A 26,265-nucleotide genomic window follows, 5' to 3' on the forward strand; every position below is an offset into this window, starting at 1 on the left:
GCATTTGCTTGCTTGCTTGCTTAACTTCAGTTTCTTGTTTCATAGCCTAAGGTCTTCCTCATTACCATGATTTACTGTTACATTTCAGTTCAATCTCTATATAGTCAGTAGAGCACAGGGCCATAGCTGCAGCCCACTTGTAGCTAAAGATGGAAGGAAAACACAGAATAAGGTCACCTGAGTGAGGTGGAACTGATGAGGCTCAGCTCTGTATCTTCTTTTCATCAAATACAGATAAAGTGATGGGTGTGCTGAACTGATTCTACAATGTTGGAATGTACTCTGAGGTGTTGAACAAGAGCTTCAGCTGTCATGTATAACTTTCTGTTTGGTGGCCCCAGGGATTCAAATTAGCACCTGTGGTTGATAATGAAGGAATTTAACAGCAGGATTGCGGAGCTGGAGTCCTACCAGCTGCAAAGAAGACCAAGCGAAGAAAACCTGCTAAGCAGATTCCTAGGGGACATGTAATGATGGCACCAATTACCATTGGATAAGACTGTCTGTTCCATTCAAATAGGCTAGCACAGTGGTGACCAATGTGGTGCCTGCAGGACCCAGTGTGCCCACTGTACCTCTTATGGTGCCCACAGAAGGTCCAGCCCTTAAAAATCCACAATGCAGGAGAGACTGTTTGCTCTTCTTACTCACTTCCTCTTTGAACCGACTTGGCCTCTCATACATTGAACATGCCCACACTTAACGGAAGGCTAATGCTGAACAGAGGAGATAGAAAGCTCTTATTTCTATGGCAAATAACAGTAATGGCTGCTGTAGGTGCCTTTTTAAAAAATGGGGGCACACCCATGCTTTTTGTGGCTATGTATCTTTTTCTGCTCTTTTAGATATGGCAGCTGTTTTGTGACTGATATCCATGGTGCTTTTGGAAATGTGAAACGTGGCATGAAAATGTTAGTGACACACACATGCACCTGGGCTAGAGAGAGCAAGGAATGATCAATGATGGGATATCCCCAGGATCACAATGTTCTCACAGACAAAAGGATCACCTACTTTCCCCATCTTTCTATATGATTTTCAGTTGGCTACATGTGTGTATTGTATTGTATTGTATATGCAGGCGTGAATGCATTTTTAAAAGAATATTTTGTAAGGGAAATATAATTGTAGCACTCTTAAATAGTAATGGTAAGCTTAATATAAAACTAATGTTTTATTAATTTCTTAATGTTTTAGTTATTCATGTGAATGTGTCTCTGGGATTAAAAAACTTCAAGTACCTAATTTTTGTAAAACTGACAATTTATCATCTAATGGCTACTGTTTCCTTGGTAGTGACATTTGATAACACCAGTTCAAAGACTTAGCACAGTGGTTTTCAACCAGTGTGTCGCGGTACCCGGGCGTACCATGAAAGATGGTTGGGGATGCTGCAGGCAACACTGGCCTCTGTCTTGCACAGCTCTTTGTTGCAGCAGTCCTGGCTACAGGCTTCCCTGGAAAAACGTGTCTCTGGGGCTGGCCAGGGGGTACTGGTTACCAGGAGCTGAGGCAGCCTTGGAGTAAGCAAGCAGGCATGAGAGGGAGCCCACTCACCCAGTCCGACAGCCCTTTCTTTGGAGTGGACAGGCCAGGAGTGGGAGGCCAGGCAGGCAGGCACTGCACTGACCTTTCTTGTGCTTGCTGTGTGCAAGGTCTGTGGGAGTTGAGTGCTCGGTGCTGGCCCAGTAGTGCCCACTGTTGCCTCCCATGCTAAGGTGCTGTCCTCATGTTCAACTTTGGCCAGTCTCCGTTGGGCCACCAAGCCTGGGGGCACCTTTTTCCCAGGCCCCTGTGGGGCAGTGTGAGGAGGCACCACTCTTTGGGGGGTGGCAGAAACTCAGAGACCAGAGGCAGCAGCAGTGGCTGCCCAGAGGGAGAGGAGGCTGAAGGAAGACTCCACAAGGGAGAGTGTTTGAAAAAAGATGAGAGGCTGCCAGCTCTACAGGCAAGTGATCACATAACTGGGCTCCTGAGCCCCACAGGGCTGCCACAGAATGAATGTAGTTGGTCAATGGAGCTGTGGACTCAGTAAAGGTGGAAAACCTCTGAACTGGCAAATTATTTTTAACAGATGCATGAAATATCCTGGAACCCGGAAGATTGCCACTTTGACAGACTTACCTTATTTTGTGCAAAGGGGGAAGCAGTGTATAAAGAAGGATGGATTAGTGGAGGAGGTAAGTGAGGAATAGTATGAAGTGGTATTTGTCCATGGATATGAGGATAAAGATGAAGAGCAGGATGGGCAGGTTTTTCTGGCATCCTAAATTGATGCCCAGCAGGAAGACATTTCACTTCAGTGTCTGAAGAAGAGGGGCCTGAGATTTCCTGTTTACAGACATGGCACTCACAACAAGCTGGTTCTTGATCAATCTGCTATAAATGAAAGGAGGGCACACAATGTAAACCACACAGCAAAATTAGAGAAACATTTCTTTTATTTTTTGGAAACAATTATCTTAGATGCAATCTATTGTTTTAGAAAATGACAATAATGACACCTCTCAAATATATAAAATACAATAAGCTTAACAATAACAAGCTTAAAACCACCTTAATTGTTTCTGTTATAAACTGTGTGTCCAGTGTATTCATGTACTGACTTGTACCAGGGTGTTTTTTTCAGCCGGAACTCACCGAAACTGTTCCGTCACCACTTTATCTAGAAAAAAGCCTTCCTTATACCTTCTAGCACTTGAAATACATCTTACTTTCAGAGCCTGGCAGTCCACTTCCTTACCTGAAAATTACATTAATGCTATGGTCCAATGCTTACCCTGAAGTATCTCCCATTGAGTTCAATGGCCCTCCCATTAATTTAGGATTGAAACCTAAGGCGTTACTGGTATTAAATAACATAGGCTTGGAATTCCATTCTTGAGCTTTACAGCATTAATTCTTCTAGATATCAATAACATCAGGTGGGGGGAGTAGAGGATGTTGGTGCAACTAGACAACCTTTACTTCTAAACTTCTGTCTAGTTGCTTCCCCTTACTGGGTGGGGATGCCCAAGAAAGTGTGGGATAATCAGTCTCACATAACCAACATGCTGAAGTCTAATTAATGCATGAAGAGCTTAAGACCATAAGAGTAAGCTGTTCTGCCAGGCTTAGTGAGGTCACTCCTGCTTACCTTGGGAAGAAGGGTTGTCAAGCTCTTTTTTCTCCCACTTTCTCACATTCTACCATGTGAACCCTACCAGGAAGGAGGTCTGGACTAGTTGCTCCAAGCCAAGATCACATGGCTTAAGGAGCTATCTTAGTGTTTCTATACAAATAATTTAGAAACATTTACCACTTTGGAACCTGAGTTTTACTGTCTGTCTTTTCTAAGTGCTGTATGAAAAAGCACATGAATCTGATCTTTGAAAAATTTGTAAGTAAAGCATTTTAAACTTATAAAAGTTTAAACTTACTAATGTACGATCTCTTTCTATGCTAAGGGAGGTGGGGAATTTTGGAAGCAACTTAGATGGGGATGTTTTAATGGTCTAACAGCCTAAATTTCCAAACTTTACAGTGCCACACATTTTGTGTTTTTAATGCTCTGCTGTGGTTCTCTTGCCAAACCTGGTTCTAGGCATCCAGGAATTCTTTTTATTTTACCTACTTTTTCTTTCTCAACCAACAAGAATGTGCTCTGAGGAAGATCCAAAGAGGTATATACAGGAGGAAGTGAACCTTCCAAGTAACAGGTTGTAAGCTCTTTTAGGTTTTAAATGTTAATACAACACTTTAAACAGGCCAAGAAACAAAATGACAGCCAGTCCAGATGAAATAGTACTGGTGTGATACAGTCATATCAGCACAACCCTATTATAACTCTAACACTACATGGATAATGATTGTACAAATACTTCAAGAGGGTGTAAGAAATAGAAAGGCAAATATTAAGGGTGCATGGATTATGATTACATCAAAACCAGAGATTGGTCTGCTATAATATATGAAAAGGAATCCTTCTGCAACTACATTAGGACAGTTCAAAGGAGGAACTGGGGCAGCACAGATGTTGATATTGACAGCCAGCTGTGGAAACCCTGGAACACACCATGTTGTCCATGTCCATAGTGAAGTGGGACAGCGGGGTAGAGGACAGGCTGGTCTTTCTGCTCAAAAACCAGACACCATAGGATCATATTTTATCTAGCCAGATTCCTAGTTGCAGTTCTGTCTATTAAAAAGGAACGGGCTAAATTTCATATGTCTGACTACCACAATGATTTAAAACACTGAAAGTCTGGAGTGGGAACAGGGGTGGAGGAGCCAGAAAATGAGTGATTGCTAACTTTGGATGAAAATATCAAATTGAATTATAAATATACAGTTATGTGCAGCATTTCACTATTTTGTAATGTGATATTATTTATTAGTACTGCTGTGATTTCTCTCTTTTTTTGAACAATTTATCATTGGCTAACTAAAAAGAAATCCAGAAGAACATTGTTTCAGGGTTCATATACATTACTCTTAAGAACTAAATGTGTTTTACCTGCTGAATAGAGTATGATGACAAAGAACTGTCTGTTTTCGCTTCATCCTTCCTTCGCACATTAGTTCCAAGTATTAAATCCCCTTCTTGAGCCCTTGGTAAATTACCACCATTCTCTTCATCTGCTTCTTCAGCATCTGCTACTGATGAACTGCTACTAGTGTTACTACTCTGCTGGGGAGACTGATAAATAGTTCAGGGTGAATATGATTTTAAATTACATCTGAATTGCTTTATGATTCTGCTATATGTGTCCACCACCCCACAAGATGAACAGTGGTATATAAATGTAAATAATAGATGTATAAAATGTATTTCAAAATTACAGTACCTCAGCCTTTAATGCCATGTTTTTGACTCCATCAGTTAACAGTCTGTGGATCCCATTCATGTTTCTGACAGCCTCAGCATTATCGTAGTGATTAATACAATAAATATCAGGTTTTTCTGATACTGCTGAAATATCTTCATTTTCGGTATTACTGTGAAGAAAAGTGGGGGTTTTTGTACATGCTAAGTAGGTCAAGCAATAGAGAACTTTGAAAAGAAAGTAAAATGCAATTTCCACTGGTTTTGAATTTGTAATTTTCTTCTAGAAATAGGGGTTGGGTGTTTGTTATTTTAATACCATTTCACTGGAATTTGTAACAGAAATAAAAGCTCTGGGTGCAAATCCAAATATAGACGACATGTAAGGCATTTCCAGATTTTTCATTTTAAAAAGATGCCATACTGCATTTTAGCCCTAAAAGCATTGATTCAAAGACATGATACATCCTAAAAGCATAATGGATAGCTTTGTGGTAAAAAGGGTTAATTCTGATATCATCATTGTCACTCCCCTTGTACTTGAGTGCCAGTGAAGCAAATTTCTATGCTACGGCAGAGGACTTCCATCACAAGTGAATGGACAAGGTATGCTCAAACCCCTTGTCACTATCGGTAGTCCAGTGTCTGAAGGCTTGCTCTTGTATGTTAATAATGAATGGGGCTTCTCCATACTTTGCCTAAAGATCAGTATGTTTCAGCTCCCAAAAAACTAAAGTAGCTCAGGAGTAAATCTGCCATTCTGCCCGCCACTTAATTATGCCAGAAGTATAGCCTATGTTTCAAATTTCATGAATCGAGGATAGTTCCAGTTTTTGGGAACAGGCTGATCATAATGGGTCTAATTACAGGTGGAAATGAATCGGCGTACGGGGGGAGGTTCAAAAGAATCTACATGGTGCTTAGAGAATAACTTGCACCTAAATATTAGCACGACAAAGGAGATGGTGTTGGACTTTCAGAGGAAGAGAGGGGAACTAGTCCCCTGTATATCGGGGGGGTTGTGTAGAGAGAGTCTCTTCCTTTAAATTCCTGGGAGTTTACCTTAGTGAAGACCTCACTTGGAAAAACAATATAACTCAGGCGGTTAGGAAGGCCCAACAGAGACACCATTTCCTCAAGGTCTTGCAAAAGAACAACGTTAAACAACAACTGATGACCTCCTTCTACCGGTCCACAATAGAAAGTGTCCTCTCATATTGTATCACAGCGTGGTACATTGGCTTGACAGCCACGGACAGAAAGTCTTTACAGAGGGTGGTGAACACAGTACATGATATCATGGGCTGTCCCCTGAGCCCGCTAGATGACGTCGCAAGGGATCGTTGCCTTAGGAGAGCGAGAAAAATTCTCAGGGACGATTCACACCCCAGCCAGCACCTCTTTAATCTTCTCCACTCGGGCAGGAGATATAGAAGTATAATCAGTCGTACCAACAGACTAAAAAACAGTTTCTATCCGTGGGCTGTTAGGCTGCTGAATGGAAAAAGTGCAACTGACTTTCAGGGTTGGTGTGTTATGCAACAAGCACACAGAGCGCAATGAGATTGAGTGTTTGTGGGAGGGGGGAGGCTTGGTTAATTTCATTGTACACAGGTTGTACATTGACAATAAAGGTGCTATTATTATCATCACAAGTTTAAAAATATACAGTATTTCTAAAGCTGGGGTCCACAAGAGCCTCAATTGTATGTGTAAGTGCTTCTATATTTACAGCAGGGTCTCATCTTCTTTGTCTTCTAACTTGCATTCTATGCCCTGTACCAAGTGCTGCTCACCCTCTTCAACACCAGCACATGGAACTGCCACTGGAAAAGCAGTAAGGACCCAGAAAATCCACTGCACACAAAGAAATTCTTTTCACTACTGTTAGATTCTGTTCTCAAAATTTCACATTTTACTATGATCAAAAGAACAACAAGGCCACACTTACAAAGGTGATCCAGAGCTATTATCTGCAAGGATGAGTCTTTGTCTGTCTAACTGCTGGTCAGTAAAAGGAGAACTGGAACTAGACCCTGAGCTTCCTGATGATATACTTCGTAAGTGCATTTGAGAGAGATAATCGGGAGCAGAATCAATTTGAAGGGGAAGCTGGTTACTATGGACATCGTCTGTAGCTGGTGAATCCATGATTCCACACATCAGAATATGCGAAAGGCTGCAGTCATCACAAGTACATCTGTTCATGAATTCAAAATAGAATATTATCAACACCAATATTTTGTTCAATTTCATTAAATTAAATATTCACACATAAAACAACCAGTGGAAAATTTTTCCTGTGAGAAGTTTGGACAGAGTTCAAAAGCCAGGAAGATTTGCAGTGTTTCCCCCAGGCGACATGAAGCAAGGCCAGAGACACAGAGCTGCAGCACAGATATGGTGACTAGCTGTTCCAGTGCAGAGGCGAAGGCAGACCTTTGTGGAAGATGGAACTGGTTCACCAAAGGGTTAAGACAGAGCTTTCCAAACTTTTCATGTTGGTGACACACCTTTTAGACATGAATCATTTTGCAACACATTAATTCAGTTTTACTAGCAAACCAGAGGTTAAACTAACCCTTTTCCAGCACCGGAAGGAGTGTGGGGAGTGTTCATGCAACACACTGCAGCCAACAGTCTAATGTGTCACGACACACAACTTGGAAAGCTCTCAGTTAAGATTTTATTATGAAATAATATTTTACTACTATAGCTATTAAATATTATCTACTCACCTGTGCCTGAAATTGCAATTAGGACAGTCAGAAATACTCAGTCTTGATGACAACAGATGTCTCATTGTGTCTGTGAAGTTATTTTCTCCAGATATTGCTTTACTGCCATTTAACTAGAATTAGCAAGGATATATAAAAACTGTGAGCAATTTTCAGTAACATTTCAATTGCTGTTGACAAAAAATCATTTTAAAACCATAAATTCAAAATGAAATTAATAACCTGATAAAGCACAATCTGATAATATACACACTCCATCAAGTAACTGTACTAATGCCTCTTTCTGAGGCTTGCAAATTACTACTCTCCTGGTCACCTGGGGCAAGTACTGTAGAAATTGTCCTCAGGTAACAAGGACTAATCAAGACTCATGTCTGCAGTTAGGTGAAATATGAGCCTGCTTTAAAAAAAAATCAAAATCCATTACACATGTTCAGTTCAGCACTTAGTAAGGATTCAGTACCAATGCATAACTGAATAATATGTTCAATTTGGCATGTTTCATAAACAACGCTATATTGCAGCTGCATTTTGTAGTCAATTGTGCCTCTAAAATTGTCCACTTGATTACTTGTACTAGATTATTTACATTCAGCATGTCCTGAAACTGATATGTTTGAATTTGTTAGGCAAGCCGTTATTTGTATTTAAAAGAAGGTGCAGCTGCTGATCTCTTACTAAGAAAGAGACTGACACTTTACTTGGAACTAAGTCTGAGATCAAAGGAGCTAATTTCCAAGCATATGTAGTTGAGGTCCTAGGCACGTTTACCTGAGAGTAAGTCCCAGTATGCACAACAGAATTTCTCCTGAGTAAATACAGGATTAGGCTGTATGTGTCAGTCTAAGTCTGTTAGTTTTTTTGTTTGTTTGTTTGTTTTTTGGTATTTTATTGGGTCAGGGAAGGTAGGAGGAAAAGAGAATTGTTTCTCCAAAGTTAACTCATGACAAAAATATTTTTAGGAGACCATCATTCATACTTTTTCTTAATCCTCTAATCCATGAATGGCTACAGCAAAAGGGATACTATTGAAGGAGGAGATCTATAGAGTATATAAAATGATACTTCTTCAATAGAATCCCCCATATCTATATCTCCATTCCACACATGTATGGGCAAAGAGGTTATTTAAAAAAGTTGTGGCCCACTAACTATTGTGGACATGTTTAAAAGGCTGCTCTCATATTAAACAAACACTAAATAAAACTCAATATTGTAGCTGTATATAGGTTGTTTTTAGTTAAACTGTACAGAGGCCAAAGCTCTTAATTCATATCAATCCAAGCTTTTTTCACTACATGAAGCAGACAGAGAAAAGATACAGTAGTGGCCAAAATTGTGGAAATCTTTTGGAAAACATGCATTACATTCTTCATTAAATTATTTTTCCATTGATATGTAATTTTATGGCATTACTTAAAAAAAAAAAAAGTAGTGTTATGAGCCATCATTGCCAAAATAAGAGGACACCTGATTGTCTCTCTAAACACTCCTTTTTCTGGTTATTTGGTTATAACTTTTGATAGAGTACAGATAATTAAACAGACTTTGTTGCATTACATTCTTCATTAAATCATCTTTCCATTGATATATAATTTTATGGTATTACTCCCCCCCCAAAAAAGAGGTCGCGTTATGAGCCATCAAACCTCGGAAACACACTTTCTCCAAAAGGTTTCCACAATTTTGGCCACTAGTGTACGTACCGAAAATGGGTGTCACCCTTTTCTGCTAATGGCATTTAGGAATCAATAGTCTCTGATAATCCACTGTTCTACATGTCTGCCAGACAACATACAGTGTGATCACACAGTATCAGAAATGCAGAGTTTGAGCCAACAGTTTTGCAAGTCAAGCATTGATCCCCGACTCCATCAGGGCTGCCGGTCAGAGGAATCAACAGCAAACAGTTCAATTCAGGATATTATCACAACAGCTGTGACCTTCCTAGTTTTGGAAATCAGGTGCTAAGGAATTCAGTCCTGTGCTTGCTGTCCATCATGAAGTTGTCATATCTGCTCAATACATTTTTTTTTATAAGTGGACCAATCTAATCATAAGATTGTACAGCTGGAAGGGACTATGAGGGCAATCTAATCAGTCTCAAGAGCAGCAACTTGTGCTCGTGTAAACAATGATCTAATCACGACAATAATATCTGCCATGCCCCTGATAAAGCAGAATGTTTCTAGAGCCGCATGTAACATTAAATACAACACAAGCTTTGTAGCCCTCTAGTGCCCATGTGAGGTGATGCCAGAATCCTTCTACTTAAAGATACCCGGACTTCTGGTTTCCTGCTGCGGGAAATGGCTGCCTCCCACATGAATGGACCCAAGCCGTGCCAGTAATTCAGGGCTGATTTGAGGGTAATTAGCCATGGCAGATTCTCCAAGGTGAGGGAGGACTGTCTCACAGACCCACAAATTGTCCGTGATCTGTTGGCTTGCATCAAGGTGCGAGCGACAGGGACGCTGGGTCTAAAAGCACGGTATGGCTGGCACTCTCCAGAGCCACTCCTGCATGCAGGAGTCACCTGTTTTCTAAAATAATAAGATTTGGACAAAAAACAGGCATGTTCCAGATGGAGAGATTAAAGGAAAAAACTGTCAAATTATGCAGTCGTTGAATGCAGAACTTTGGACTTTAAACGGACTCTCATCTTGAAACGTGGACTAAGGAGGTGAGCAACCGCTCTTTCCGTACTTGTTATATTACATCACAATTTGGCGAAGCTCATCCAGAAAGAATTTAATTACTTGAACGAAACACAAGAGGTGAAAATTTTAATTGAATGCATGATGCACAGCCGTCAACGGAGAACTCTAATTAGAATTAGAGCTGGCAAAATAAGATCAGATATGGTGGCTCAGGCTGAAGATGGAAAGAAAATGGCGATCATTATTGCACAGTTACAAAAAAAGGGGGGAATTCTAATGGAAAAGAGCTCCTTTGAACTTGGGGTGTACTTCATTCTAAAATACATCTGCTTGTATGGATTATTTTTATACATGATTGTGGACAGAAATTGTGGACAGAAGGATGGAGAGCGCTGGATCCCTGCCAACTCTTCTAGGGCCTGGAGGAGCTGGGGGGGGGAGGTCCTTTTATTCTTGGAGGAATTTAAATAATTCTCACATAATATACAGCCGGGAAGCATGCCCTACAATACAGCATTATATACAGTGGTACCTCAGGTTACAGACCCTTCAGGTTACAGACGCTTCAGGTTACAGATTCCGCTAACCCAGAAATAGTACCTCAGGTTAAGAACTTTACTTCAGGATGAGAACAGAAATCACGCGGTGGCGGCACAGCGGCAGCAGGAGGTCCCATTAGCTAAAGTGGTGCTTCAGGTTAAGAACAGTTTCAGGTTAAGAACGGACCTCCAGAACGAATTAAGTTCTTAACCCGAGGTACCGCTGTACAGACATATATGGACACCAGCTCATTAAGAGACATTAGAGAGAACTTGTTGACTTGCCATTTATAAACTCTATTTTTGGAACAAAGCCCGGTGCCTTTAATGAGAACTTGACGAACAAAGGAGAGATAAGAGGACTTAACACCAAAATAATTGGACAGAGAATAAGATGAATAAAAAATGCCTCCTGTGTGTTAACAATACAAAAATTTGCTACAGAAGATGTGAACCACAGGAACAATGACTAATTAGACTGAGAATAAGGACGATTATCTCTAGACATCTGGAACATGGGAAGTCCCCCCACCAAAAAATAATAATTAATAATTGAAATATATAAATGGTGGTATTGTTATTATTGTAATTTGGATTGATTTGATTTAATCTGTCATTAATTGGAAGATTGTTATTGAAAATGAATTTTAAAAATTAGCATAAAAAGATACCAAAGAGGGTCTGGTAAAAACAACCAATTACAGGACTAGATTAAGATAATGATAGAAGCTTAAAATCTGAGAGTTCAGAATCACTTTTAGAGTCCAGGGTTTAGCTTCCTCAAGAACAGAACAACCCATACGTTTTGTCCACCTATGACACCTATTTTCCCAACCACAGCAGCAGATGGGCTTTTGTAAATGAAACATACTTTTACTGTGAAGCAACAAGGCAGGAATCTACTACCCAGTCACTGAGTTCAATAGCACTTACTTCATAGTAAGTGTCCCTAGGATATAAGGTATACCACTATACATTATAACACAAATGGCTGGAAGTTTGGTCCCTTTGTGAAGAAATGTGTTGTAATACATAAAATATGAACTCCAATGTAATTATTTAAAAGTTGCCTTCACACTAAAATATATTCTGTTTGTCAGAAGGTATATGGTGGAAACCAACTGATGAGGTAATTTAACATAAAAATATGAAGTCTGACAATATTTTATGTGGGTACCCTCAATTATATGTCATTTCACATAAGCAGCCTTTTGTTCATCTTCAAGAACATGACTGAAAACTCTTCTGAGCATTGGCAACAAAACTGGGTTCAAGCACCAAACAAACTTTCAATCCCAACTAGGCAGATAGGTCTTACGTTCCCAGCTTGCCAGGGACAAAATGAGCCAAAAATATTTTAAACGTCTTTTAAAATGAACTAATTGGTTTCATTTTTCTGCTTCTAGAAAGCTTTTAGGCTGCATTTTACCATTTTTATTGTTGAATTTTAATTGTATTGCATTTTAATGTTGTGGTTTATTCTTTGTTCAAATATCCAGCCACACCAGGCTTACTGAATCACTGTGAGTAAAGAAACCTCTCAGACAGTAACAATTACAAATTAAAGGTACACTACAGGTGGGTGTGATCAGACCTATAAAAGTCATGTGGCTTTGCGACTGCAAAATGCACCCATGCATTTTTATATACATGTAATTTTCATCCACCTTACAGAATTTCATATCCAAATAGCCTTAAAGCTTTGCAGAATTATCTTGAAGAATATAGAAGATCCATGCAATCATGGAAACTAGAATACAGGTTGCAGGAGCACTGAAATAATTTATTCCAAATATGTATTTCAGCTGATGCAAACATTGGCACCAAATCCTGTCAGCTTGAAATCTTGCATTTCAGAAAGTTACTCACAGAGCAGAGACCCCCATACCTGATATGGTTTTCAGAGAACTGGCAGCTTTTCTTGATGCATTGAGTACACTCAATGTACTGAGTGAACACTCTTCAGTACCACATGAAATTCTTGTCAGGTATGAAGAGTTCTGCAAGGCAACTGAAGAAGGTGTTCAGTTGAAGACAAAGCGAGGTACTGGATGGTTTACAAAAAATTCTTACATTTCTTTCAAGAAGCAAAAAAGAGGCTTTGACCTACTACTGTCCACTGAGGCTTTCTGTCCTTTGTATTCATAACTATGCAAGCTGGTTGGTGTAATTCCACAGCAACTTTCTGAAAATGCAGGAATTTCATTCAGGAGTCAAAACTGAATTCCACATGTATTCCTTTGCAATCTGAAGATCATGGAAGTTAAGCAGTTTAGCTGAGCCCTGGTGTTTTGACTAGAAGTCTATGTTCTTGCAGTAAGCAGGCTAAAGCATTTACTAACTTCATTTCAATAACAGAATGGTGGGCTCAAGTCATTACATCAGAACGTGCCTACTGTTTCACCAGCTTGGTTTTGTTTGGGTGTGTTGTTGTTGTTTTACAAAGGAGAGCTTTCAACCTCATCAAAGAGCATCAAAGAACATGAGGACAAATGTCTGATTGCACAAAGCGCATGCAATTCCTTTTGTGACAGTAAAACAAAAAACACCCCATTATTATGAATTCTGGAAAGGACGCTAGGATGACAACCAGGGTTCTCTCCCTGAATGCTAAAGAAAATTGCTGAGCAGTAGATGCTGATAGATTTAAGAAACTTGCTTGTAAGTGATGTTTCCATTTGCTTTAGGATGTGAGAAGACAAAGAAAAAAAGATTTTTAACAGAAAATCCCTGGAGATCTAATTGGGAGAATCCTTTACAGTACACTTGAAAGAAAAAAAGGGGCAAAGGCCTGTGCACTCAGATTCACCAACTCCCTTATCAGTTGCTTTGTGCCCTATTATTAATTTGATGAACAAGTATGATAAATCCATACTGTTAAGGCACTTAGAAAGGTTTGTGACAAGTGATTCCTGTGGTTTTGTGAAAATGGAATGTTTTTTCTTCATCTCTTTGGAGATTTGCATGTTTGGGCAACTTTCTCTCCATGTTTTGTGAAAAATACAGTATAACATCTTAATGAATTGATGCCATACTCCCATAACTATTTCACCACCTATTGAGATTTTGGATCAAGAGAAAAGATTTAACATTGAAGAGTAAGGATTACAGTTCAATATTTCTGATGCAGCTTATCACAGACCAGATCACTTCTGAAAGCACTACAAAACAATAACTTCAATCAATCACTGCTTTCTTATGTGGTTAAAGGACTGAATAAAGAATGGCCCTACCTGGCACCAAGGAGGTCTATAATATGCTGGTGATTTGACACACAAATGACAGTTGGGGTGGTTAATGAGCAAGAGATACAGATTATAGACTGGGGTGGTTGTAAGCCGTTCTGAGAGGATATTCATCTCCACAGGTGATAAATGCCCAATCCTATGCAAGTCTACTCAGAAGCAAGTCCTACTCTGCTCAAATGAAGCCTATTTCTGGAAATGTACGCTGAGGACTGCAATCTATGAGGAGACTGAAACAGATTCAGTTATGGAAGAAATAAGATGGAAAATACAAGAGGAAAAACAAAAAGTAGCATTACAAGAGGATGATCACAAAGGGCTACAGCAGCAAATGGGGAAAAAGACTCACTGGACCTCAACATGCATTTCTCATTTTTGTTTGTTAAGAAAACAATGCTTGCCAAACTATTATCTTTAAATGAATTACTTCAGTATCCTAAGCAAAAATTTTATTTAATTTGAGGCTAGTAATTATGGATTCAGATTCAATAGAAATATGAGGAGTATCGTTAGGAATTTTGCTTATTGGGAGAACCCACCCGAGTGCTCTCTGTTGTCAAGTTACAAGTCAGATAACCATTCTGAAGTTTTTGTCAAGAGGATACAACTCATTTAAGTGAATCTGTTACTGTACAGTGGTACCTCGGGTTACAGACGCTTCAGGTTACAGACTCCACTAACTCAGAAACAGTACCTCAGGTTAAGAACTTTGCTTCATGATGAGAACAGAAATCGTGCACAGCGGCAGCGGGAGGCCCCAGTAGCTAAAGTGGTGTCTCAGGTTAAGAACAGTTTCAGGTTAAGAATGGACCTCCGGAACGAATTGAGTACTTAACCCAAGGTACCACTGTAATAGGTTAATGGGAATCTGTGCATTTTCAGTTTATTTAAAATAATGGACAACAAATTAAGGAGGACAGTTATGCTCTAAGTACACTTTCAGTGGTGGCTGTTTGCATAGTACACATACAATATGCAGACTTGAAGAAAAATTAATACTGCTGAAAAGCACAGAAAGGCTCTTCCAATTCTTTATATACAATTACGGCAGCAATCCTATTCACATTTTACTAGAAGCAAGATTCACCAAACACAGTGAAATTTACTTCTGAGTAAACATGCATTGAATTGAGCTGTGTTAGATGGAAGTATATAGTTTTACCTGTTCTATGAAATGCCTCTTCCTAAAAGCTTCCCAGTCTTCTTTCAGAAAGGGTTCTTTTGTTTTCACTGTCACCTGGAACAAAATTAAGCTAAGTTCACTGATTAACACTGCTTGATTTCTACTTTACCCAACTCAGAACATACATGCTTATATCCCGATTATTGACTAATATAGCAGCTTAAAGCCATAAGATTTGTATCAACAAAAGTTATGGTACGTAGATGCAGAAAAAATGGAGGTGATCTATTGAATTACATTGAATTGAGCTGGTTCCTACCTTTTCTAATGTAGAAACCTGCTTTCAAGCTCACACAAGGCTAAACTTAAAATTGAAAAGCTGGCAACAAATATCCTATACAAACAATTACATGGCTAGCACAATTAGATAGAACACTTATAATAAAATATAAACAGTGTTTTATAAGATCAAAGTGGATGGCTAGGGCTCAGATGGTACACATCCTAACAAATCCAACATACACCCACTAAATTATTGCTTCTTGCTCGCTCAACCCTGAGCCACAGAACCATCAGCATTGTTATTTTCCTTGGCTGAAGGGAAGTCAGTGGCAGTAACTACCCCATCCCTCAATCCATTAAAACCCCCTCTCTCTTCAGGCTTGGGCTTGAATATTCTGAGGAAATTCACCAGCAGAATGAAAGCAGTATTCAAAGAAACTGCCAATCTATCACACTGGGGAATGTTGGGATTGGGGAAAGCGGAGATCATTCTGACACATGTTTTTAAGCAAAAGGAATGTCAAAAACCCTCCACTTCTTAGTCCACATCTGAACAATGAAGCTAATAGATATATGAATGCTGATTATATGACATTTTAAAATCTGTGGTTTTGTAAGCTGTCTGGAATCGATATCCTGTTAGCAATATATAAATTAAACCTTAAGATCCTAGGTTCAATACGCAGCATCTCCAGACTCTTGTGCCAGTCAGTGTAGAGCACAAGTGGCCAACCCCATATGGGCCACTTTGACAGGTGGCCACCCACTTGGCAATGACCCAACTGCATATAGCGTCAGGTGACTGTAACTTAAATCTGTGGCTAAAAATATGTACCAGGAGTGCATCACTCCCAATTTTTCATCTGAAGCTGCAAACTGAAGTTATAACATGGCACCTTTTTCTGCCATTCTGAAAAGAGAGAGAAAATAAGGCACCTGAATCAAAAAGCACAAAATTCAAATCCCAAGTACAAAAGAAAAATCAGAGTCATGCATTCCTGATTCTTCCTTTTGGAGCCCATGCTTTTTACAGCTGCTGCTTTACCTGTTCTCTACCCAACTTCATATGGCTACAGGCAGGCATGACTTGGGCAAAACAATATCATGGGGAAGCTTGATGGGCTGAATTCGCCCCCCCCCTGCCCCTCACAAGAACCACCTGCCCAGTGGGAGGGAAGAAGATAGGGAGGCAGGTGGTCAAAGACAATGTCAGGGCCTGCTCCAGTCAGAGTACTCCCTCCTCTCAACAACCCCAGGCCCATCTGTCCTATAGGAAGGAACACCTGATGCCAACTTCTGCTTCAGTAGGACTGATAGTTGTTTTATGAGCATGTGATTCTTGGTGTATCGGTTGTGCTTTATAAACACTGTTCCACTTTGAGGACTCTGACTGGAAAGGGAGATATAAATCGACTAAATAAATTGATAATAAAGAGGCCTGCAGGCTAGAGACTACCCACCGCTGGTATAGAGACAGTAAAGAGATAAATAGGCCAATGGCCTGACTCTGTATTCTTATTATAACCTTATTCAGGTCATAAAGCTTTAGACCAGAAGTGTTTTTGCAGAGCTCTGTATCCTTCAAAATAGCTTAAATCCACATAAAAACTTTTGTTATTAGTCTTTTTAAGCTTCTCTGAAACTATCCGAACTTATTCACTAAAAGATAATAGTTTTATGTTAATGTCAAATTGCTAGGTACTATAAATTGAGGTATTTAGAGTATGCATACATAAAAGATCTGTTTGAGGAAACTATGAAAAATGCATGCTTTAAACAGTTTAATCAAGTATTTAAAAACCTGTATTTCTGAACTTTAACACAATATAAATGAATTACTGTGGATACTGTGAAGCTAGAAGATATATACGCGGCAGCTTCGCTGGGCAGCAGCAGTGGGCGGTGGGCTCTGCGCGAGGAGGAAGCCGCCCAGCGAAGCCAGCTTAGCATTGCTGGGCAGCATCGCTGGGCAGCTTTGCCAGTCAGCTTCCTCCCAGCGTGGAAGAGAGGCCGCCATTTACTGCTGCTGCGGCAGCTTCGCTGGGCAGCGGCAGTGGGCAGCGGGCTCCGCGCCGGGAGGAAGTCGCCCAGTGAAGCCAGCTTAGCATTCCTGGGCCACTTCACCAGGCAGCTTCCTCCCGGCGCGGAGCTCGGCGCCCACTGAACCCATACCCCCAACTTTTTAGAGGATTTTCCGGGGTTAAAAGGTCGTCTTATACGCCGGAATCTACGGTAAGTCAAATGCCTGAGACAGATCCATCCCATCATGAGTAGCTTAGCCCTATATGCTCTTAGCTCAAACAAATCTTACTAGAAGATTTTAAGAGCTCTTTGGAAAGAATTCTAGACTATAAAATCTCAGAGAACATTCCATATTGCTGTTGATTTTAGCCTAACCGAATAGAAATTACATGGATTTTGAAGTTGTGTCTCTTGCACCTTAGTCTAGCATTCTAACCATACTAACTCTCTTCTTTATTGGTTCTGGTGTAATATACTCCACTAGTATATTAAACTTAATTCAATAGCTAAAAAACATCTTGCAACTTGTTCTTCTTGCAAATGAGACCTAGGTCAACTGTGAAGTTCAGGTATTTATTTTATTTACACACCTGTAACACTTCTTTCTCAGATTCAAAAATTTGTATTTTATTTAAAAGTTCTATTTATCACACAATACTGAAGACTCAATACAGGTATCATGTACGGATTATTAAAACACAGTATGTAACACTTAAATTAATTTGGTAAAAATAAGTGTACAAATTAAAAACAAAAATGCTTTAATCCATCTCAGATCTGTCATTTCCTATTACAGCACATGTGATAAACAAAGAATCCAACAGAAAGAACGTGTAGGGGAAACAGTTTCAAAGATGTTGAAAAGCAATGCATTTTTTTTATTAATGCTCAATATGCACTGGCCGAAACAGGGCTTCCTAAGGGCCTTTTCCATAAAAGAATAGGGCGGTTAATAAACAAAGCTAAACACACACACACAGAGACCCCTTTAAAACACAATCTCAAGAGTCATATATGTGTAAAACTCTCATTATCAACTTTTTCATAGAAAATGCTTCATGGTAACACAAACAAACTTTCCATATACATGTAAAAAGGCAGAGGGGTGTATTACACATCACAGTTCTACAAGATGCTGCTGTCTGCAGCAACCATGGCAGGCAACACAAAGAGTAAGTGGGCTGCCACTATAAAAATTTTAAGGTGCAGTTTTATGACATGTAGCAAGTCCTGCTAATCTGGGAGCAATAATATACCTGCATGGCTACCCAGCAAAAACCACATGTACAAATATTCCCCGTGCCACAAACACAACTTTCACTTAACACTTCATGAGAACAGTTGATAGCAGAAAAGTTTCAACCCCAAGCCACAAAGTGATAACTTGCATCTCCAATTCCTCCAGTTTTTTGGAAGCCAGTTGCTGGCTTTCCTTGCTCCCTGTCATCTTCTTCAAAAGCAAATATATATTAGGCAAATGACTAAAATAAAATGATTTGTGCACATACACAAACATATTAATATAGTACACCTATACACAGTGTTAACAATTATCTGCATCTCTTTACATATACCTGTATACAATTTGTTTTAACACCTGAACTTTCTGATTAAGATTATATATATATATATAAAAATATATATTATTTGCTTACCTGTTCATCAACATAATCATCTATTCTTTTCTGATATTCAAGCCATGTTTCAGCAACTTGACCCATCTCCTGTTCCAATTGGTGATACTGTTGAAGCAAGTTACTATATGTATCTTCGCTACAGGAATCATGTGTTACTCCTAGCCTAACAATTAAGATAACAGTAAGTGTATAGTCTTATGTAAACAGCCTTAACTAAAATATATTAAAGCATTTTGTTCTATCAACTAGCATTTTTACTATATTCCAGAAACTTATCATACCAACAAATCCAAATAATAAATCTTGTTTATTGGTCCTTTCTCGGAATTGGCATTTTTCTCATGGAAAGATTAAACATCTTGAGTAATTATTAAAGGACAAATGAGAAATAATTTAGCCAAATCCAAGAAATGGGTCATAAAAAGATGGGGAAACTTTGCAAGCCTCACTTTTGAGATCTAATGACGTATCCTGTCCTGGCATAAATTAAGATGTAAATGGTTTAAACAAATAATAACAATAAATATATAATTAATTCCCATTTTATGCTATTTTCCAATAAAATTAACTGATGGATTTAAACTAGACTAAGAAGTTGTTTTGTCTTCCCTATTTCATATTTTCTATCTTGCATTGCTTTACAAGCTAGGGTGCTGATAGAACTATTAAATGAGCTAGATCAGAAGTATTATATATTGTTTCAAGGGTATATTTTTGCACTGCCTTCACCTTCAGACCCAAAACTTAATGTATTCTTGACATCAATTCTACCTTTATTTTGTGCCCTTTGGGCAACATTAATGTAATTTGTCACATCAGACATTCTCTTGATGTTAAAGAAAGGAAATACAAGTGGCCACAGCAGGGGTTGCCAACCCTTTTGGACCAGTGGGCACATTTGGAATTTTGAGGAAGTACTATGGGTGCCTGTCAAAATATGATGGCTCTGAGGTATTTGGCATAACACAAAATGGCAGCTATAGTGGGGGCATGGCATTAACACAAAATAGTGGTTGTGTGAGTGCCGCATCTAAGAGAGCAGAAATGTGGCTGGGGAAACCCAGCCAGAAGGGTGGGGTATAAATATTATTTTTTAACATCACCATCACCATCATTATTATGGAATGCAAAATGGTGCATGTATCATGACTGCTCACAGAAAGAAATTATTTGCACCTCTTCAGAACAAGAGAGTTGGTTTCAAAAACCAAGTGCAGGAGTTTCCTGCACTCAATTGGAAGCCACATTGGACGTTTGCCTTCCAAAAATAGTTTGCAAACCAGAACAGTCACTTCCGGGTCTGTGGTGTTTGGGAGCCAAAACGTTCAAGAACTAAGCTGTTCAAAAACCAAGGTACCACTGTATTTAAAATTGGCCAGGTGCATTTTGCATCTGAGTATTAGCCACTTGCGACTAAGTGAAGATGCCTGGGTAGCATCTGACATCTCCATCATCTGGGGATCATTAGATCTTGACTGTTTTTACCCACAAATATCATCCTGTAAAATTCTTTCAGATATATTTTATCTGCAATCAGAATGAATTTCAGGGACCAAAATGCTTTTTCTGTGCAGCCTGAGCAGGAACAGTGAACATTATAGTTAATTGTTGTAGTTTGTCTTCACTTACCCTACCCCACTGCCCTGCTCACAGTTGTGAAGAATACTCTTATGCTATGAATGATCTGGGTCACCATTAAGAAAATATACATAGACTGTCCCTGGATAAAGTAACTTTTCTTCTTTAAGTTCTCAAAGTTCTTAATGTAGCTCAAGGTTGTCATCTGACCTAGCCAGATGTTTAACTGATAATCAATCATAACCAGTCCATTTGAAAAACAAGACTTTCCATTTTGGCAACTGTAACCTCGGTTTAAGGAGCCATTTGTTACCTAGCTTACAGAATGTCTAGTCACAATTCCCCTCCCTGTCCACTTCAGTTGCACTTTCTGTTTATTTTTTCGAAACACATGAAATAATACACAGTTCATATAAGTGACACATTGTTAATACCACATTTTTAAAAGCAATTCTTAATTGGACACCACAAACATAAATAGGACTCAGCTCCTGCAATAAGGGTGAAAATCTTAAGTCATTTGAAAAAATAGTATTTACAATGTATAGATATAGATATAATATATGTTATTTAAAGTATTGTACTAGATTTGAACTTACATGTTTGGGTGGGGTGGCAAAGCGGCATGCAGAAGGCAGCAGCAATCTCTCCTACTCTAGAGTCGGGCAGGGAGGCATTTCTCCTCCTGCGCCCACAGCACCAGCAATTTTAACACTGAATCTCAGTCATATACATGGCGACAAGACTTCTCAAATTGCTCACAATCAGACAATTCCCAGTCACAAAACACACCTGGCTCCTGGCTAATATCAAACACTGAGTGGTGATGATGCAGTTTGCCTTCTATGTGTTGCATAGAAGTATGCTTTAAAAAATCAAATCTTGATGGAACATTAATAGAATGTCAAGAGGAGACTCTTTCAGTTATATTAACTGCCTTCCTAAACGGACAATAAAATTGAGTGCCTTAACATTAAGGATCAACCCTGTCAACTAACTGTATCTTCAATACTGACATTAGTTCAGCTCTTGGGAGATTAACCACACGGACAGGTGAATTCAAACTGAAACCCAGTCTGTCAGACATAGAATCAACCATGACACACCATGTCCAATTTACATTGGGTTGATGCTACATGATACAAAACAAGTAAGAGAATTTGTCTTCAAGTTCTCATTTTGGACACAACATTTCATATAAATAGTGTGTTTTGTCTCTCCTCTAAGATGGGCAATGCTGTGTGTGATCTCCATCTGCCTAGACTTATACAGTGGTATCTTCACTACAATAGCAGCTCAACAGAATCAGCCAACTATTTCACTGAATCAGGCATCTCTAATGTAGCACACCTCACATAGATAAAAGCATGGAAGGTGGTGGCACAATGCTTAGTTGTGCAAAGTGTTAGGATAACTAGACGACTATCACAATACTACAGCCAAACCTTGGCTCTCGAACAGAATCCGTTCCGGAAGCCTATTCGACTTCCGAAAACATTCAACAACCAAGGTGCGGCTTCTGATTGGCTGCAGGAGCTTCCTGCACTCAATCGGAAGCCGCATTGGAAGTTTGGCTTCCAAAAATAGCTCGCAAAATAGAACAGTCACTTCCAGGTTTGTGGTGTTTGGGAGCCAAAACATTCGAGAACTAAGCTGTTCGAAAACCAAGATACGACTGTACTGTACCTCTGAACTGGTCAAGATCTCACCTTTCCAGTGGCCAATATTGCCACTTTTGGAACATGCAAATTCATATGAATTCATATGAAAATACTACAATAAGAAAATCTACTGAAAGTCATCTACAATTTAGCTACAAGAATGGGGAATGGGTGGGGAAAGCAGTCCCCTTCCTGTGTAGCTGCCCATTCTGAAGTTTGATTTTGTGTATCTAATGGTGTGTTTGGTATGGAGGGAGAAGTGTAAATAGAATAAATATTCTTATATCTTGAAATATATAAGATAACCATTCTGGTCTAGTTCTTACTTTCGGTCCTGCCCATTTGTGATAGTGAGTGAGATTTACTGGATGTGTGTTGTCTGCTTTTTGAACCCGTGTCTGCAGCATGAGACAGAGCATCTTTCTAGCCCTTTGCTGATGACACCAAGTTGTTCAGGGTAGTTTTTAACTAAAAGTTGCTGTGAAGCACTCCAAAAGGGGTGAATGAGCATTAAAATGATAAATATGATTCAGTGTTAAAAAGTGTAAAGTGAAATATGCTGGGGCAAAATATCCTAACACTACATATATGCTATTGTGGTCTGAGCTGATGGTGACTGACCAAGAACCAAGATCTAAGGGATCTTGAGTGGATAGCTCAATTAAGACGCTGAGCAAGGTTGTGGCAGCAGTAAAATGGAGGAATTATATTTTAGGGATCATTAGGGAAAGGATTGAAAACAGAACCGGAAAAAAGAAGGACATGGCAGCTGAACTCGGAATACTGTGTGCAATTGTGGTCACCACATCTCTTAAAGCAGCGATGTCCAACCGGTTGACCGTGATCGACAGGTAGATCCACAGGGATGCTTTTTGATCCTGTGTTTTAAAAAACTGTAGGGGGAAAAAAACTGTAGGGGAAAAAAATTATCTGCCCCGCCCTCCTCCGTTGCATCTATTGTTAGTTCTCTCTGCCCCCTCCCCAAAAGCTCACAGATCACAGTCTCTTGGGAGTTGGACGCGCCTGTCTTAAAGGATATCATAATGCAGGATTTATTTATTTTTAGAAATGGTAGTGCATCACCTTATTATTATTTTTTAAAGATTTGCATGAGTGTTCCTGCACCATTTAAGGGAAGTACTTTTCTTTACAGAAATAAAAACCTTAGAACCTTGAAAATACCGGTAATCACGCTGTGTAGGCATGAATGGACAGAATGAGACAATGTCCCTCACTGGTAGCTCCACCTATCAGAGAAGCTGTGATTTTGCAAACTGAAAGAAAAGGTTTTCTCCAGTGAGATCCAGTGTGGTGTAATGGTTAGAGTGTCTGGAAGAATAGGACCTGGGAGACCAGAGTTCAAATCCCCACTCAGCCATGAAGTTCACTGGGTATTACTTCCTATACATGCCTAAATTTAAGTTACACTGTGCTCTCTATATGACCTGTTTTGCTATGGCTGGTTACAATCCTCCAAGTACCATAAATTGCAAAAAGAACCAAATAAATTCTCTATGAAAAAAGAATTAGAAAGTGTCATTGCACTGAAGGGGGGGGGGGCAACTAGCCATTCAGTTTTTGCACCTGTAATCCAGGTTCCAGAAGCCATGTGGCAAATAGCTTTTCCATCCCAGTTTTTAACATTGCACCACACTGGCTTCCTAGAGTACTTCAGCCATGGGGCAGCTATATGAATTAAGGAAGTACATAAATATGGGGAAAGCGAAATGTCACCTAGAGAAGGATCTGAACATGAACCACTGGTACCAAACTGTATGGAAATCAGCCTTACTAGAAAAGCTAACCAACAAACTGAAATTGACCTGGGGACAAATAAAAGAGGACACCTTCAGCCCGGTGTGGCTCCCCTTTATTACACACACAGCCCAACAAGGCAACAAGAAGAACTCACTGACAGCATACAAAACAATATGGCTAACTTTACCCAACAATTCCTCTCTGCGCGCCCCCCATACATGCAAACAAAACTCACTGCAGCCAACTGAAGGCAACCATCCATGCCCTGGGCCCCCCAACCTCTCTCAATGCCAGTGAAAACCAATAAATGAATAAAAATAACCTACCCAAACAAAGCTGACACAGAAACCTCACACATATACTATGTATAAGAATGAAAGTTTACTACCCCCTCTCTTCCCCCAACCTTATACTGCATACAACATTAAAGTCTCACATCAAATATGACTAATCTGTAGAAAGTACATTATGATCTGAAGATTGAGATGATGTACGTAATTTCGTAACCAATGAAAATATTTAATAAAAACCTTTTTTTAAAAAGCATTCAGATGTTTCACTGGCATCTAATGCTGGAAAATTCACAATACAAAAGGGAAAGCAAACATTCTCAGCCTTCTGTGGAGAGAAGTGGTCAGACTGGTTGAAGATCCATCAATCCTTAGATGTTGAATGCCACCTACACTGCAAGAATGCTAGAAGAACTCAAGGATGTACAGCATCAAAGTGAGAAGAAAGACATAGACAGTCACGACCAAATCCAAGTGCATAAAAAGCATTTGAAGATGATGTCAGGGCTCTTGTGGAGGCAGTTTAGTTATCCAAAAACCCATTTTTATTGTTGATGTTAAACAGATAGAGAATATGTTTATAGTTAGTTACTTTGGTTGAAATATGCCCTATACTGCTTGCAATGTCACAAAATGTGAGCATTTTTTCTGGAACATTTTTCTAGGGCATATGGAAACTGAAAGGGATAATACACATATTTCATTGCAACACGTGTTCACAAAAACAAGAACACATTAGGACAACTACCACATATGAAGCACCTGCACTCTTTTAGAGATATGGATAAAAAGAGGGGCATGAGAGGATCTAGGCACATGAACACTTCATTGTAAAAATTCATGTGAACTGTTGCCATGATATGGCAGATGTAAAGATACTACTATTTGTTGAATACTGTACATCTGTAATCAGCATCCTAGATGTCCTTAGAAGAAAACTTAATAGATCTGGAAACAACAAAGCATTTCATGCTCCAAACCACTGTTTCTATCACTGCCCCTCATCGCTATGCTAGTCTATTCCCTAATTTTAGAGCCTTGAGTGGTGATATAAGTAACCCACACTTTGATTTCCAATTTAGTAGTAATATGAACAGAAGAAAGTTACACTCTTCAATGCACGTGCATATAGCATTCAGAGTAACACTTTTTCTATATGCATATAGGAAAAGAGACCTGGGAAACTTTGGAAGCAGAACGTACTGTCTCTCATGAAGTATCCCTGTGCTTGCCAGCCACCAGCAATTTCACTTCTACCTGCTGAAAGCACTTCCAAATTGTCAGCAGTTTAGCCACTGAGCTCAGACCATCTTTCCCAAAGCTTGCTCACTGGTCTATACACTGCAAACTGCATTCTCACCCCTCTCTAGCATAAAGGGGGAAACCTGCCAAAATGCAAGATCAATATTTTAGACTTTTTGACGGCTGAAGCAGTTATCTGAATTAATATTGGAAACATGTTTCACTCTAATATGTAAAAAGGTTTCCCCTTAGCTATGAATTCTGCGCTCCAAGAGAAGCTTTCACCTTGTTTCTAGAAATCACTGCTCTGACCATCATCTGATTAGTAGAAGAAAAAAACTGAAAAATGCAGATAACCCAATTCTCATGCAGATAAGTAGAAGATTGTTAATCATGCAATTTTGCTGTGTCCATGTCAAGACTGACTGAATTGCATTCTGTGGATATAGACTCAGAAAAAACTACTTGTCCAGAGGACACTGACTGAAAGGGGGCAAACACAGCCAAGCCAGGCAGGGATATACCAGGCAGCACCCCTTGGGGGAGGTTCACAGAAGCCTTTATCTCACAACCCTTTGGGAGTTTCTGCTCTGAATGACAGGCAGGCGTTCCTCATCCACCAAAAATAAAAACAAAAACAAATAAATCCAGGCCTGCACAGATACGGTCTTCTCAGGACAGAATAC

The 26,265-nt window shown here is 39.4% G+C and overlaps 1 protein-coding gene across 12 annotated transcripts in view; it reads right to left on the reverse strand.

Annotated features, from left to right (window-relative positions):
- The window catches only part of FAM193A (family with sequence similarity 193 member A), a 50,584-nt gene that overhangs the window by 22,003 nt on the left and 2,316 nt on the right, over window positions 1-26,265 (reverse strand). For 2 of the 12 annotated variants that reach the window (XM_028738286.2, XM_028738288.2), the window contains exons 1-8: window positions 21,228-23,163; window positions 19,069-19,213; window positions 15,149-15,223; window positions 7,543-7,655; window positions 6,756-7,004; window positions 4,827-4,977; window positions 4,496-4,678; window positions 2,125-2,379 (exon numbers count right to left, since the gene is read on the reverse strand). In XM_028738286.2, coding sequence (XP_028594119.2) covers window positions 2,125-2,379; window positions 4,496-4,678; window positions 4,827-4,977; window positions 6,756-7,004; window positions 7,543-7,655; window positions 15,149-15,223; window positions 19,069-19,213; window positions 21,228-21,229 — 1,173 coding nt within the window. In that variant the 5' untranslated portion in view covers window positions 21,230-23,163. Of the gene's footprint in view, window positions 1-2,124; window positions 2,380-4,495; window positions 4,679-4,826; window positions 4,978-6,755; window positions 7,005-7,542; window positions 7,656-12,629; window positions 12,753-15,148; window positions 15,240-19,068; window positions 19,214-21,227; window positions 23,164-26,265 lie in introns of those variants that run through there. The other 10 variants (XM_028738280.2, XM_028738287.2, XM_028738277.2 and 7 more) reach the window with 8 other exon arrangements.

Source organism: Podarcis muralis, chromosome 8 (genome assembly GCF_964188315.1).
Source record: "Podarcis muralis chromosome 8, rPodMur119.hap1.1, whole genome shotgun sequence".
NCBI classification, from domain to species: domain Eukaryota; kingdom Metazoa; phylum Chordata; class Lepidosauria; order Squamata; family Lacertidae; genus Podarcis; species Podarcis muralis.